The sequence below is a fragment of the Aricia agestis genome, chromosome 22, assembly GCF_905147365.1.
Source record: "Aricia agestis chromosome 22, ilAriAges1.1, whole genome shotgun sequence".
Taxonomy (NCBI): Eukaryota; Metazoa; Arthropoda; class Insecta; order Lepidoptera; family Lycaenidae; genus Aricia; species Aricia agestis.
The window spans coordinates 6,598,659-6,614,801 of NC_056427.1; the positions used below are offsets into that span (position 1 = coordinate 6,598,659).

Consider the following 16,143-nt stretch of genomic DNA (forward strand, 5'->3'; position numbering starts at 1 on the left):
TGTTACTTATATGTGAAAACTTTATAAATGGCTTTATGTTTCTATAATAATTGTACTCATAGTGAAATTTTTGAAAAGCTGTAAGTTTTCTGAATAAAATAAAATAAATAAAAATAAATAAAATAAAACTTAGTAGCAATTTCAATCGTGATATTGCTAATTGGAAATTACAGGCTCAATAATTTCTATATTTACAAAGTTTTCAAGGATTTTCTAATTTCAAAGTTGATAAGTTACTTTTGTTGTTTAAAAACTAGGTGTTCCACGCGGCTTCGCCCGCGTTATTTAGGGATTTCACGGAAACCGTACATTTTTCCGCAAAAAAGGCCTTTGTCCCTTCACGTGGTCTATTCTTCATGTGTGCCAAATAACATAAAAATTGCTCCAGTAGTTCATTTCAAATAATTTCCACCGTTTTTTCCACATTTTCTCTTTATTTCTTCGGTCATATTAGTCGTTAGCGTGATAAAATATAACTAGATAACGCCCGCAACCCCGTTCCGCCAAAATTCGTTTATCGCGCGGGAACCGTACATTTTACCAGGATATAAAGTAGCCTTTGTCCTTTCCGGGAGTCAAAGTATCCCCATACCAAATTTCAGCAAAATCGGTTCAGCGGTTTAGGAGTGAAGCAACAGACAAAAAGTCACACTTTTGCATATATTTAAAATATTAGTATGGAATATGGATTGTATGGGCCCATTTTAGCATTTTTTCATAAAAACCGTCAAAGGAACTGTTTCAGCGCTGCCACTTTCACAGTGAACTCTATTTAAGGGACACAATATACACATCATAAAATATTATTACTTTGTTATTTGTTATCCCTTCAAAGAGCTTCTACTCCTTCTTAAAAGGCCGGCAACGCTTAAGCAACACTTCTGATGCTGTAAGTGTCCATGGGCGACGGTTGTTGCTTTCCATAAGGTGGCCAGTTTGCCCGTTTGCCCTCTAATTAAAAAAAAACGTCCTGCATATACACGTCCGTACTATAGTGTAACTTTAATACAATACATAATGTTAATGACTTTTGACTGGAAAATCAAAAATTTCCTATTTCACGCCGTAATATTAAGGCTGTTGCTTGCTCAAGTAATAAAAAGATTACTATAGCAATTGGCTTCACTAAAGACGTCATCAAATGAAATAGTATCTACGTAGATGCTAGCTAAACAGGCGCCAACAGTATGTACCATTCACTCCACCATCGAAATTGATGCATAGACAGTTGAGGGACCTACGTCATTTGGTCGGATTATGTCAACCGTAAGTCGTCATTTGTCGGATGGTATTTGACAAAACGCGACCAAAATAAGTAGGTCTGCCATTTGATTATGAATAAAGTTCTCTGTAAGTACCATAACGTAAACTCACTCACCCGGCGAAACACAGCGCCAGCGCTGTTTCACGCCGGTTTTCTGTGAGCCCGTGGTATTTCTCTGGTGAGCAGCATGACGGAGAGCAGCCCCCGAGACGAAGCCAGAGTGGCTTCGTTATAACGCTGCGATGATGCAGCGCCCGTGTACTATCCGTCGAACGGCAGCGCTGCGTCGACGCAACGCTGACGCAACGCCCGTGTGGACAGGCTCTAAGTTCTAACACGTCTAGTAAGCGTCAAGGACTGAGAAAGAAAGTTATATTTCATAAGCTGTTTGCTAAATATAGTTAAAATTCTCAATTGATTTTTTCATACTTTATTTTTCGTCTATTCATCTTTAAAAATAAAACACGTGTGTGAAAATCGAATTTCACGTAATTTATCTTCAATTTATTTTATTTTTCACGCCATATAAGGCTATTATAAGCCAAATCGAAAACTAAAGGAAAAGTAAAATTGTAGAAGTGATGAAGCATCTACATTTCATTTTTATAATTTCATGTGTCTTTTGTGTCAGTGATAATTTCGGCATCGATAGAAAAATATTGAAAAAATTAGGATTTGAAGATGAATTTTATATATTGAAAAATATTTAGAAGACATTTTGTCTTCTAAATATTTTTCTAAATAAATTAAAACCTGGAAAAAAAAACAAAACAATACGATATTTTATCCAATGTTCGCTTTTATAATTTTGTACGTGGCGGTAATATCGTGGACGTCCGCGGTAAAACGATATCATAGGTAAGTAAAATTTAAAAAATTAGAATTTGAAGATGAATTTTATATATTGAAAAATATTTAGAAGACATTTTGTCTTCTAAATATTTTTCTAAATAAATTAAAATCTGGAAAAAAAACAAAACAATACGATATTTTATCCAATGTTCGCTTTTATAATTTTGTACGTGGCGGTAATATCGTGGACGTCCGCGGTAAAACGATATCATAGGTAAGTAAAATGTATGGAAATATATGAAGACGCTTTTAAATTTCCGTCGTCGGTGACTTTTTAACGTGCACGTTAGAGGACTCTTCTGAACCGCACAAAATGTCCGCGGTGCGTAAAATCAAAAGGGCATTTAACGTACGTTTTATTATTGAAATATTGTGGAAGTCGGCGTCCACGATAACGTGACGTCCAAAATTATAAAAGCGCACATTGGCATGTTGGCACGAGTATTATTGACTTTCCACAGGCACTTAATCAAGTACAAGGCCAAAATAATCTGCCACAAAACGCGACAAATAATACTAAGAGTACCCCTAAGCCAAGTGACAGTGTCAGTCCAAGTAAGAAAAACGAATCGAATGTAAATGAACCGCAGTTGCCGCTAAATAAGACAACTAATACTGAGAGTACCCCTAAGCCAAGTGACAGTGTTAGTCCAAGTGACAAAAACGAATCTAATGTAAATGAACCGCAGTTGCCGCAAAATGAGACAACTAATACAGAGAGTACCCCTAAGCCAAGTGACAGTGTTAATCCAAGTGACAAAAATGAATCTAATGTAAATGAACCGCAGTTGCCGCAAAATGAGACAACTAATACAGAGAGTACCCCTAAGCCAAGTGACAGTGTTAGTCCAAGTGACAAAAATGAATCGAATGTAAATGAACCCCAAGTGCCGCAAAATGAGACTACTAATGAGAAAAATGAAACCAAAGAACAGCCACCAACCAAAGAATGTAATTGTAAAAATGAAATCAAACCATCACCACAACCACTACCGTGCAAAGAAAATAAACCACCATCACCACCACCAGAAGAAACAAATCAAGGAAAAGAAGAAGAGAGTGGTATTTTAAACGACTTGACGACTTGGGTATTGTATGTACCTAATGAGGTATGGTCGTTATGCAACAGTGGTATAGATTATATGACAGATTCTTTTGAATATTATATTTGGGATATTTGGTATTAAATAAATCTTACTATTCGTATTTTTTTATAAAATTTTGGCCTATTTTTCTTGGTCCTAAAGAATACAATGTATCTAAAGGAACCCATACTAATATTATAAATGCGAAAGTGTGTCTGTCTGTCTGAATGTTACCTCTTCACGCCCGAACCGCTGAATTCATTTTCATTATACTTTGGGCCCCGGGAAAGGAAATATTTACGCCGGAAAAATGTACGGTTCCGACGCGATAACCGAATTTTGGCACAACTGATTTGCGTATCAGTATCATCAAGTTGTAAATATTGTACCTAATTTTCTGCGAATTTGGTCGTTTTGAATTTGTTCTCAAGGTTCTTTTCGCACACTAAAATAACATTATTAAATATATGGCAATAGCTACGAAATACTACATACAAATTGACAAAATTAAGCCGTTGACATTATAATTGTCACTTCTATGATTACACCAAATTCTTGCATGTATTCAGGTCTCTTTTTGCATAAAGTATGCATGTATTCGAGTCACATTTTGCATAAAGTATGCATGTATTCGAGTCACATTTTGCATAAAGTATGCATGTATTCGAGTCACATTTTGCATAAAGTATGCATGTATTCGAGTCACATTTTGTAGAATCGGAATACATTTGTCACAGTTACTCTTCCTTAGTTTCTATTATTCGTTTTTTTTTTAAAGAAATAAGGGGTAAACGAGCAAGCGGGTCACCTGATGGAAAGCAACTTCCGTCGCCTATGGACACTCGCAGCATCAGAAGAGCTGCAAGTGCGTTGCCGGCCTTTTAAGAGGGAATAGGGTAATACGGAAGGGTAGTGAAGGGAAGGGAAGGGAATAGTTGAGGGTAGGGAAGGGAATAGGGTAGGGGTTAGGGGATTGGGCCTCCGGTAAACTCACTCACACGGCGAAACACAGCGCAATCGCTGTTTCACGCCGGTTTTCTGTGAGAACGTGGTATTTATCCGGTCGAGCCGGCCCATTCGTGCCGAAGCATGGCTCTTCCACGTATAAATAATTTTACAAAAAAAAACATTTGTTTGGTAACTGGGTCCTGTATAGTCAACGGAGTTGCGGAAGCCTCGATGTAACCGTGGCTTCAGCAAGGCTCTGTTGTAGCACCGCCGAGTTTTAATGCGTACGGCTTTGCCCATCTACTTACTAACGGCCGTTCCCAATATTCAATATATCTCTGGTTTGACATACGACCGATCGCAGCTAACATTGAATTGACATAAAATATATTATGTCTCTAATACCTAATGAGAGCTATTCCTATCTCTAGTAGGGCAAAACCAGAGATAGATCAAAATATATTGGGAACGGCCGTCAAGAGGAGTCCACACCGCCGATTTTCCATACAAACATTGTCCCCTGTTTCCTCCCTGGATAATGCCGGTAGAGTAATGATTTTTTCCTAAATATCAATGACCACTATTAGCATGATGTCTCTATGTTTTCTTTTTTTTCATAATTTTAATATTAAAAAAAGATAAGAACGTCCAAAAACCCAAAAAAATGGCCAGATTTTCCTCTGTGTTCAAACACCCAGAAAACCAAACTGGCTAAAATATACAAAAAAATAAAACATACGAACACAGCTCAAGTCTTGTTTTAATTATTATTGCAAAAAAGTAGTTAAATCGGTTATGTTTTGGAGAAGGAATCAGCGGACAACCAATCGAAGATTTTCTGTTCTTTTATTAGAACTTTTGTTGTGTTGTCTCTATCGCGCTCTGCGGTAGGAGACTTGAGATTGGTGAGACAGCAATACATTTTCAAATACCTATTTTCAATTTCTCTCGCCCCTGGTGTATTCTCTTAATGGTTGGTGTAACTGGGTAAAATCAGAGGAGTCGCGGGAGTCTTGATGTTATCATGGCTTCAGCAAGGCTCTGTTGTGGCACCGCCGAGTTTTAATGCGTACAGATTCGCCCACCCACCCACTTCATGGTTGGTGGAACTGGGTCCTGTAAATCACCGAAGTCGTGGAAGTATTAATGTAACTGAGGCTTCAGCAAACAACTTTTGGATACCGTCAGACGATGATTGCTTGCATACGTATAAATGTTTTTTTGTTGGGAATTTAATATCAGTTTTTAAAATACATTTTTCCAAATATCATTCGGAGATATTTCCTTTTTGTAATTGTTTAATATATGGGTATTCTGATTTTTATTTTGGCAAAACAACAAAATCTCTATATTATTTTCTTTTTTTAAGTTAAGCATTCATTAGATAATTGTATGCAGGAAAGTCTATATCAAACATAACAATGCCTACGTAGTGATTTGACGAATGCGACTGAAATCCATACTAATATAATAAATGCGAAAACTTGTCTGTCTGTCTATCTGCCTGACTGTCTGTCTGTTACCTATACTTTGAGTTCCGGTAAAGGATTAGGATATTTTTAGTCCAGAAAAATTTATGGTGTTTCGCGCGATAACGAAAGTTGGTGCAACGGATTTGAGGGCGTCATCTAGATTAAAAAAAAATGACACATCAAGCGAGGTGGAGACAGCTTATTACTTAGCGATATCACAACTGGAAAATTGCTAATGACAATGTCCAGGGGTAAGTAAATGGAAAGATAACTTAAAATATGAGTACTAAATATCGGGGTTTGATAAATGTTACAAAAATATGTAATAATTACTAGATGACGCCCGCAACTCCGTTGCGCCAAAATTCGTTTATCGCGCGGGAACTGTACATTGTTCCAAGAGTATCCTATGTCCTTTTCCGGGACTCAAAGTATCTTCATGCCATGTTTCAGCAAAATCGGTTCAGCGGTTTGAGCATGAAGAGGTAACAGACAGTCAGATAGACAGACGGACAGACTTTCGCATTTATAATATTAGTATGGATATAAACTTTTTCACTCTACTCATTATTGTGTCAGCACCATGACGTGATATCTTGCTTATTGATTGCTTGTATAGGTAAGGAGAAGAATCCTAGGTATCTATATATATAACATAACATTTGCTTCGCAAAAAATCAAGAGCGGCTAAGCCGATTCCATAAAACGTTTAATCAGATCGGATAATCGGATGGATAGATCATCTAATAGTTATATAAAAAAGTAAAAAACTATTTAGTCTTCTTAATCTTGCCCATGCAAGGATATATTAGCACATGGCCCCATGTCATTCAGACGCCTAAACATCTTTGTAGCATAATATCTTTACTGAGTTTTATGCCGGTTCAAATGCTTCAATCATTTCTTTCTAATTGAATGCGTGAAAACATTAATGATTCGTTTAAGAATTCAAAAATTTTAATTAACAAAGTGAATTATCGGATGCGATGAGAAATTCGCTTAGGTTGTACCTAAGCGAATTTCTATGTATAAGTTGTGTATACAATGAATAAGTTTTCGGAATGATGAAGTATCTACAGTACATTTTGATATTATCAAATTTCATACCTACATTCCAAAATAGTGTAAAGCAAAGACTGAATGAAAATGAAAATAAATTTGATGAAAATATAATAGATTTTACTAACGCAGAAGGTTTGGCAGATGTATACAATGGTGACAAAGTTTTTAAAAGTAACACAGTATTTATAGAGGAGAATGAAGAACTCGAAACAAAAGTTGGTGTAGTCCCGACAAATAATGAAATGAAGAAAGCTGATCAAAATGTTAAATTAAAAGATGAGAAAGATGAAGAAAAAATACCAAGCAATAACGTTATTATGATCTATGATCGAGAAAGTGGTGGAAGTCCGAAAAGAAGATGTCTAGTTACTTTTATTTCAGGAATACTAGGTAATAACAGATTTACTTCTCAAGAACTATAAATAACTTCGTGTCACTTCCTCCTAATATTTAAAACCTTTCCTGGATTTCCCCTATTATTTGAAGACTAAAATTAGCCAACTCGGTATAGCCGTTCCCAAGTTTTAGCGAGACAAACAAAATTTTAAAATCATTTTTATTTATGTGGACATGTTGTAACTTGTTACAGGTTTCTTCGGGTTAGGTAAAAAGTGCAATACTGAATGCAAGCAAACAAAGGTCGTAAATACAATAATACCTGGAACCGTGACAGGAAATGTGACAATTAATGCCCAGAGAAGCAAAAATGAGATGAGAGTCAAAAATAGAGGCAAGGAAGATGAGATGAGAGTCAAAAATAGAAGCAAGGAAGATGAGATGAGAGTCAAAACTAGAAGCAATGAAAATGAAATGAAAGTCAAAAACATAAACAAGGGAGATGAGGTGGGAGTCAGAAACAGAAGTAAGGAAGATGATATGAAGATTAAAAGCAGAAGCAAAGAAGATGAGATAAGAGTTAAAATGTTGCGTGATCTTTTGGAAACTTATTTATACAAGAGGCAAGACCACTACTAACACTACGCCATCTAAAATGGACACGTTTTACTCAGTTTCCGAGTTTTTTGACATGAGTTTATCCATTCAAGATTGTTGTTGATTGGTTAATATTTTTGCATTAGTAAATAAATATACTTTAGTAAAAAGCAGAGTATACAAAGTTTAAGTGTTCTATTTAATGCAAAAAGGACATAATATTATATAATTATATCCATACTTCCATAATATTTTAAATATTAGTATAAATACGTAAGTGTGTAAGTCTGCCAGTCTGTCTGTTACCTCTTTACGCTCAAACCGCTTAACCGCCATTGCTGAAATTTGCCATGTAGATACTTTGACTCCCGGGAAAGGACATAAAATACAAAAGTATTTTATGTCCTTTCCTGGGACCGTATATTTTTGTGTAAAATGTACAAAATGTACGGTTCCCCTGCGATAAACTATTTTAGGGCCAACGGAGTTACGGGCGTCATCTTGTTTATTAAAAAGCAGACGGTGTTTTATAATATTTTTTATTTCAGATATTGTGAATTAATAATATAAATAATCTTAAAGTAATAGTAATTTAAACTCATACAAAAGAAGAACATCATTTATTATTATTTTATGGTAAGGTAGCAATAATACAAGAGAAGTCTTCAATCGCAGGTAAAATTTCCATTTTCCAACAACATAAGTGCCTGTCCAGATGAGGCGTTTCACGCGCGAAGTCCATACGCGCGTTTCAATTTCTATTGGATCCAGATACCGCGTTTTACGCGCGTTTTTACACTACGAACATGGATTCGAAGTTAGCACGCTCGCTCCAATCAAATACGTCCATTGGCAACGGACTCGCGCGTAGTCCTGGACGCTGAAATGACACCCAAGTATCTCGACTCGAGCGAGTCGAGAGTCCCGCTCATTGCAAGCGTTTTTCGCGCGAGCTAGAAAACGCGTGTAGGCATCAGTAGTGCTAGCACGGCGAAAAGTAGAAATGCGAAAGTATAGACAAACTGTGGACATAAACTTAAGGTGCCGTTCCGATCTTTATCGCGGCTAATCGCGACCGACAAAAATTAAATTAAAATGCCACTTTATGACAGACTATAGTATAGGTATGTCATAAAGTGAGATGTTATTTGAATTTTTAGGAATATATTCTGTCATAGGGTGGCATTTGAATTGAGTTTTTCGGAACGAAAAAAGAGCGGAACGACACCTTAAGTTTATCTCCACCATATCTCCACAGTTTGTCTATACTTTCGCATTTCCACTGGTTACCGTGCTAGGGCTACTGGACGCGATTTATATAGCTCTAGTATCTCAGACGTACGCGCTCACTCGCACGTAAAACGCCTCATCTGGACAGGCTCTAAGGTAACTCCAATCCCAGGCATTCTTGATATCGAATCCGGCTGAGATTTTTGTGACAATAATTGTGAAAATATCGCAATTTTCAGATTTCTAATATTCTATTACCACATTCTTATTTTTTAAATCATTAAAGCTAAATCTCTTACCTGAAAAAAGAAGAAACATATCAAAATATGCCTTAGGGCTTAGAGCCTAAGGGCTCCCGCACACGGGCCACCGGCCACAACCACAAAACGCCGCGCGCCGCTACCGGCATATTTCCTAGTTTTCATACATTTTTTGACGCCGGTGGCCACCACACGCTACAAGGATTTACTTTACGACCAATGGACTAGCTTAAAACGGCGTTTGTGGGTTTCGCGTGGGGCCCGTGTGCGGTGACACTAACCGGTATGCCATGGCGACATGGCCAGTGACGTTACCATGGCAACGTCTGGCGAATCTACGTTGCCACAAAGCGGTGTTTTTTTTTAAATTCTATGAAGATTTAAGAAAATACCTTAAAGAACTATTCAATTATCTGAGAATATCACTAAAATCAGCGACTGATTGAGAGACGAAGCATACAAAAACGTGCAAACAACTTGCAACCTCTTCAGGTCGACTCTGGCTACGCTAGCTACTTGGCAACGTCGCCAGTCGGTCGCCAGGAGTTACCTTTTTTTAATTGTTCATATTTATCAGATTAATAACGATTCGATGATAATATGCGACGAAAAAAAATCTTGTGCGTGCGTCACCGCTCGCTTGTGAGTCCCTAGTGATTTTCCTCCCCAAGAGGGGTACTTACAGTTCGATACCTACACGCGCGAGTGGGACAGGCCTGGCTACGTTTTCATTTTTTACCATTACTTACCATTTATAATTATGTCACCAAGTAAACTTTCTGTAGCATCTAGAATAAAATTGGATAATTTTACGGCTGCAAAAAAATATATATCTATAACAAATAACAATTTAACATAAAGTACCTAATTGATCTTACACTGCTGCTTCTTTCATTCCATGCAGGGGTCTCAATTCTCATACACATTACACACCCTAAGGTATAATCACTTTTGTTACACCTTGTATAGATGGCATATTCATGATTTTTAACGCGCCTTTATTAGGTCGTCTTGTAATTTTATTACTATGTATATAGAAAATCTTGGAATCTTAATTTGACCCACTTCCCGGTACGGTTGCCAGGTCGCTTAACCGAAAAGCCGGACGAAGCAGCCAGCTTGGCCGGACATTTCTACAAAAAAAGTCCTGCTATCTAATGCTTAGAATCTGAACTCTGTAGGAATACGTTCGTAATTTTCTGTTTTATTAAAAGAAATTAACATACAATTTTATATTTTATTAAGTTTAGAACCTTCTAAAATTAGTAGATTTTCATATTTTTAGAAATTATTGAATGCCGGACACGCAATCAAAAAATACGAAAAAAATAGTCACATGACTTAATTCCAAGATGGTGGACATCCAAGATGGCGGATTGGCTTAGTACGTGCTTAAAGCGTGTTTTCTAAACTATTAAATATTAAATTTATTTTATCACTGAAATTAGCTAAGACTGATGTAAGCGAACCTGATTTTCCTAATCCTTGGTGGAATTCTGTATCAAATAGAGGCGTTTTCTTACCTGAAAAGAGAAGAAACATCTAAATATATTATATAAAACTCTTAGCGGATGCCTACGTCATATCATTTACCTGCATGCCAAATTTCATCCCGATCGGTGCAGTGGTTTGGGCTGTGCGTTGATAGATCACCATGTCAGTCAGTCACCTTTGAGTTTTATATACATGATAGTTGGAGATTTAAGATTATCATCATAATATCTAATAATTTAATCAAGAGGCTTTCTGATGAATCGATAATAGCTACTCTGTGTCTTTATATTTTTTTGAAGTAAACACAATAGAGTGGAAGCATTTTCATATAGCTCCTAGACTAGAAAGGACAATGACCGCTGGTGCCACTATTAATTATTTGGACTATTACTACTTACTTTTCTTGGAATATCCTGTTGGTGTCGTTCGTTGGTGTTTATATTCTGTTTTTTTCTTTTGCGGTTTTTGCTGTTCAACCTGTCGCTTTTTAGTTCTCTCTTTTTCTAACTGTTTTTTCCTTTCGTCTCTCCGTTTTTTTTTTCGTCTCTCCGCTTTTCCCTTTCCACTCTCTATTTTTCCCTTTCCGGTCTCCGTTTTTGACTTTCCTCTTTTCGTTTTTGCCTCACCTCTCTCCGTTTTTTTCTTTCCCTTTTCTCTTTTTGGTTTCCTTTGTGATTTTTCATATTTTTCTCTTTCTCTACGTTTTTCTCTTCCCAATTGTCGAGCTTAAAGACAAAATATTAAAAAGCTTTGATCTAAGCTGGGTCCAACTTCCGTGCCTTAATGAATTAGAGTTCGACTCTTGAGTCTAGCCTTAGGGGCCATGCCTTAAATTTTAGAATCGTACTTTTTCCGGGATAAAAAGTATCTTATATCTTTACCCGGGACGCAAAGTAAGCCCATACGAAATATTTTAAGCAAAATTGGTTTAGCGTTTTGGGCGTGAGGTGGCAGATACATTTTCACACTTTTTTAAAAATGAAATAAGGGGGCAAACGAGCAAACGGGTCACCTGATGGAAAGTAACTTCCATCGCCCATGGACACTCGCAGCATCAGAAGAGCTGCAGGTGCGTTGCCGGCCTTTTAAGAGGGAATAGGGTAATAGGGTAGGGATGGGAAGGGAATAGGGGATGGTAAGGAAGGGAATAGGGTAGGAGATTGGGCCTCGGTAAACTCACTCACTCCGCGAAAAACAGCGCAAGCGCTGTTTCACGCCGGTTTTCTGTGAGAACGTGGTATTTCTCCGGTCGAGCCGGCCCATTTGTGCCGAAGCATGGCTCTCTCACGTATAAAATTATGTTATAAGTGTGAAGAAAACAGATATAACTTGATAGCATTTTCGGTGCTCAAGCTGATCTTTGTATACAGAGTGTAACGAAACAAACTTTAGGGTGTGTCTTCTGCATAGAGTGAATTGTGTTAGGCTTCTTACAGAAGAACGGCACTAGCCAACTGCATCCGCCGACGCTTATCAACGGCAGCCATCGACGTGACGACGGCTGCAGTTGTAGTATTATTCTACATAATAATTTCACTCTTTTTATTTTAGTTACATAGTAAACCATCGCATATATTAAATTCTACTCAAATGTGTGCTTTACCCTCTGGAGTTAGGGTTGAATTTGTTATGTTCAATTTTGTAGTACATAAGTCGCTTAGGTCTTGAATCATTTATTTTGAAACAACATTATAATATTTTTATTTAAATCGCTATGAAAGGTACCAATAATAAGGTCAAAACGTGATGATATAATTATGGTGTTGTGGCAGCATATAGTATCCATAACCCATACACAACCATGTGACATTGGTGACCCTGACGTAGTAATGATGATGATGATGACGAATGTTATTTGCATAGTAATATATGCTTTCAGTTCTTAAAACAGCGCCTAAGCCCTCAAACTTGTATCTACAAGGAATCCGGAGTTCTCTTAGTATCTTCGGAACCATAGTACCTATACCTTGGTGCAAAATCTTGAGTTTTGGTAACATATTATGCTTAGGGCACTTCTCATATAACCAAAATCACTTACAACTCAAAAATTATATGGAAACATCCGTATAAATTTTGAGGAGTTCCTCCGATTTCTCATGGATTCCATCATCAGATCACCATTTTTGTGAAAATGGGACCAAATTGGAGTGAAATCTAATACAACAAAATAAAAATTTTGAAAATCGGTTTACAAACGGCGGAGTAATCGTTGAACATACAAAAAAAATATCCACATACGAACACATAACCTCCTCCTTTTTGGAAGTCGGTTGATAAAAGAAAAAAATACGTGTATTTTTAATTTAAGACGGACCAATATATATTTAATGTTGGCCGGAAAGTTTAATTGCACCCTGTAATATAAATACGAATTGTCTGTTTGTCTGCTTTTACGATTTTGGTAAAATTTAGTATGGAGTGGCTTTGAGTCCCGAGAAAGGACATAGGACAAAGGGTGCTTTTTATCCCCAAAATATTTTCCGCGCAATAAAAACTAGTCATACTATCTTTATTTCCATACTAATTTTATAAAATATGTGAAAGTGTATGTCTGTTTATCTGTATGTTATCTGGTACGTCTGTAACCTCTTTTCCAACCCACTGAACCAATTTTGATTAAAGGTATGTAGATTGGAGATACCTTGAGTTCCGGGAAAGGTATACAACTTTTTGGTCTGGAAAATGTACGGTTCTCGTGCGATAAACGAATTATTGCGCAACGGAATAGGGATGATGACAAGGTCAAAGATTTGCGAATTTTGTTAATAAAATAAAGAAATCACGGTAAAAAATAAGTGTTCCCAAAATTTCAGCTTGATAGCATTTGTTTTTTTTTTGTTACGCGCCTTAAAAGTTGGATATTCAAGTCGAATTTTTTTTTAATTAAATTTCTTAATATTTGTATACAATTCGATAACTTATGCAATTAAAAGCAACTTTTGTTATGAAACCACTTTCATAAACGCAATATTTAATATACCTATCGAACAAAGTTCTCTCGCGATGCGTACAAACTACGAAAGAGTGACGTCAGTCTTTCGTAGCACTTTGTATGGAGCGTTTCGGGCAGGTCTATTTTATGACATGTTTGAATTATCATATCTTGGTGAATTTTTAAGCTATCAGAGTCATTCTTTCAGCGATGTTTCTATTTTTGAAGGGTCTTTCAATTACCAATAAGAAAAAAAAATAGTCATCAAGCCTATTGCGGGTAAATTAGATGACACTTTAGTACATTTTTACCTCGGTGATAATAATTATAATCCTCCAGTCTTTCAATACTCCGACCATAATAATTAATATGTCTCACGTGTCCATCGTTATCTAATAAAAATGAATCTGAAAAAATTTAAAAGTGAATGTTTTTGGCACTTATTTGGGGACTGTCGTTGTACAGTTATTGCATTATATATCCAAAAAGAAGGTCCTTGCCACTTTTTATAAAAACGAAATTGAGTGGAGGAAAAAGGAAAAACGTGGAGGGAGTACTGTGTTTGTTAGATCCGGGACATTTATACGGCTGAAGGCGAATCGTAGGTGGTATAAGAGTCTCACATACCCCCGGGGTGCTTCAGCTAACTGAGGCACATCCCCAACCCGGGGCACCCATGATGGGTTTCCCTGCGCATAAAAAAAGCCTAAATACAAAGTTACCTAATATACTATTTAAACCAGGGTCAATATGAATATATCTTCTCGAAGGATTTAGATTTTTTAAAATAATATCTCCATTATCTTTTCTCTTTTTATCGGTCTCGACTTTACTATTTTGTTTTCGTGCATTTATTAATGTTTTATCTACTAATCTGTTTTCGTTATTGAGATGTTTAATTCCAAAATTATTCTTAAGATTATAAAATTCATTGTTTCTTTTCAGTGAATTTTTGACTGGAATATTATACACTTCGTTTATAACATCATCTTTATTAGATGTTATTTCTGTTTCTTTCTCACGATTGTTAGTTTCATCTTCTCCTGTGTTGAGCACATTCTTATTATCTTGGTTACCTGATGTTTTTAGAATATTTGGCTTAAATCCACGACTTTTGACAAAATGGAGACATAGTAATAGTGAAACACATTGTAATAACTTCATTTCTTCAACTCTAATGTCCTTTACATAATATTATATGGCATTTTATTATACGCTTGTTAACTTTCAATAGTTAAATTCAATCATCTTGAACGAATAATTATATTTTACTAAAATTATTAAAAAATAGTGTTATATGACTTTATTTGACTTATTTTGATACTAGATGACACCCGCGACTCTGTTGCACCAAAATTCCTTCGTGGAAAGGGAACCGTACATTTTTTCGAGATAAAAATAATGCTAAATGTCCTTTCCCGAGACTCAAAGAAAAGATGTACTCACTTATCATGTAAATAAATGATTTCATATACGGCGCTGATAGCAGTAGTGGGAGTACTTGGAACTAATACTAGTTTCTACAACCAATAGCGATTAAGCGGCCATTTGCAAGTTACGTCAGATTTAGTTCTCTTCCCCGCATTGGGGGCGCTGATTCCGGTTCAACTAGGCACAAAAAATAGCTGTCATTTCAAAGAGTATCATAATTCCAGCGTACTTGTATATTGGAGGTTCGCACTACACTCACTCTTCTTTCTCTCTCTTCTTTAATAAAGCCTCTTTCGTAGCCCAGTAGGACGGATGATCGACACGACTGGCGAAAGATCAGATGCAGGATATTTTACGCATGAAATAATTTCTTATCCGAGCAAGAAACAAATTTTGGTGCAACGGAGTTACAGGCAACCTCTAGTCATAATATTATTATACGGTACTGCTAAGTACTCACATATGGTTTTGCTCGATAGTTTTACTCCAAATTGAGCAATAACCACCGTGTTGACCGCAAAACTGACAGCTCCAGCCCCCCGATGCACGATCGTCGGAAAGATCTCACGTGAAAAGATTTCATCTGTCATGGACTCGCTTCGAGCGGACACGATGGAATTAAATATGTCAAATATTATGTCATTCCTTCGATTTGGAGTAAAACTATCGAGCAAAACCGTATGTGAGTACTTAGCATAATATGAGCGTTTAATTACGTCATCGCCGCACCGCTACGGCAACGAAACGGACCTTTGTGTCTTCGCTTTAGAGGTGTAGTTTTATAATAAGGGTGTTTAATATTCTATTTACCACCAGGTGCCGCTATGCAGCCTTATGCTAAGTACCTACTCACATACGGTTTACGAGCAAAAACCACCGTGTCAGAGTAGACAGAATGATAGAGTATGCCGACTTAGAACTGATGTTGAAATTTTTAAATTTGACGTATTATGACGACAATCGTCGCTAGGGTTGTTAACTTGTTACCTACGAATTTAAAACTATGACATATTCGATGGACGTGTTCCTCTTTGGTCGTATTCTTGTTTGTGTTTTGGCACATGCGATTAAAATTGTCAGAATCCAATTTTGAAATCTTTATTTTAAATATTTAAAAATAAATTATATCAGCCAGCGCGAGGCACATTCCGTTCATAATCCTAGTGAAACCCGACGAATT

The 16,143-nt window shown here is 36.6% G+C and overlaps 2 protein-coding genes and 2 long non-coding RNA genes across 4 annotated transcripts; 2 read left to right on the top strand and 2 right to left on the bottom strand.

Annotated features, from left to right (window-relative positions):
- Positions 1–1,834: 1,834 nt before the first annotated feature.
- LOC121738032 (sporozoite surface protein 2-like) lies at positions 1,835–3,318 on the top strand. The gene is made up of 2 exons (XM_042129844.1): positions 1,835–1,890; positions 2,578–3,318. Exons 1-2 carry the CDS (start codon positions 1,846–1,848, stop codon positions 3,301–3,303), a joined length of 771 nt encoding a protein of 256 aa, XP_041985778.1. The 5' UTR covers positions 1,835–1,845; the 3' UTR covers positions 3,304–3,318.
- Positions 3,319–6,661: 3,343 nt separating this feature from the next.
- Positions 6,662–7,731, top strand: LOC121738094. The gene is made up of 2 exons (XM_042129931.1): positions 6,662–7,073; positions 7,273–7,731. Exons 1-2 carry the CDS (start codon positions 6,683–6,685, stop codon positions 7,656–7,658), a joined length of 777 nt encoding a protein of 258 aa, XP_041985865.1. The 5' UTR covers positions 6,662–6,682; the 3' UTR covers positions 7,659–7,731.
- Positions 7,732–8,903: 1,172 nt separating this feature from the next.
- LOC121738040 lies at positions 8,904–11,189 on the bottom strand. The gene is made up of 4 exons (XR_006037219.1): positions 10,999–11,189; positions 10,576–10,629; positions 9,856–9,921; positions 8,904–9,145 (listed from the first exon to the last, which is right to left on the bottom strand). It is a non-coding gene; the product is annotated as an uncharacterized LOC121738040 (long non-coding RNA).
- An 87-nt stretch (positions 11,190–11,276) lies between these two features.
- Positions 11,277–14,771, bottom strand: LOC121738041. Its single transcript, XR_006037220.1, has 3 exons — positions 14,255–14,771; positions 13,844–13,939; positions 11,277–11,325 (listed from the first exon to the last, which is right to left on the bottom strand). It is a non-coding gene; the product is annotated as an uncharacterized LOC121738041 (long non-coding RNA).
- Between the last annotated feature and the right edge of the window lie 1,372 nt (positions 14,772–16,143).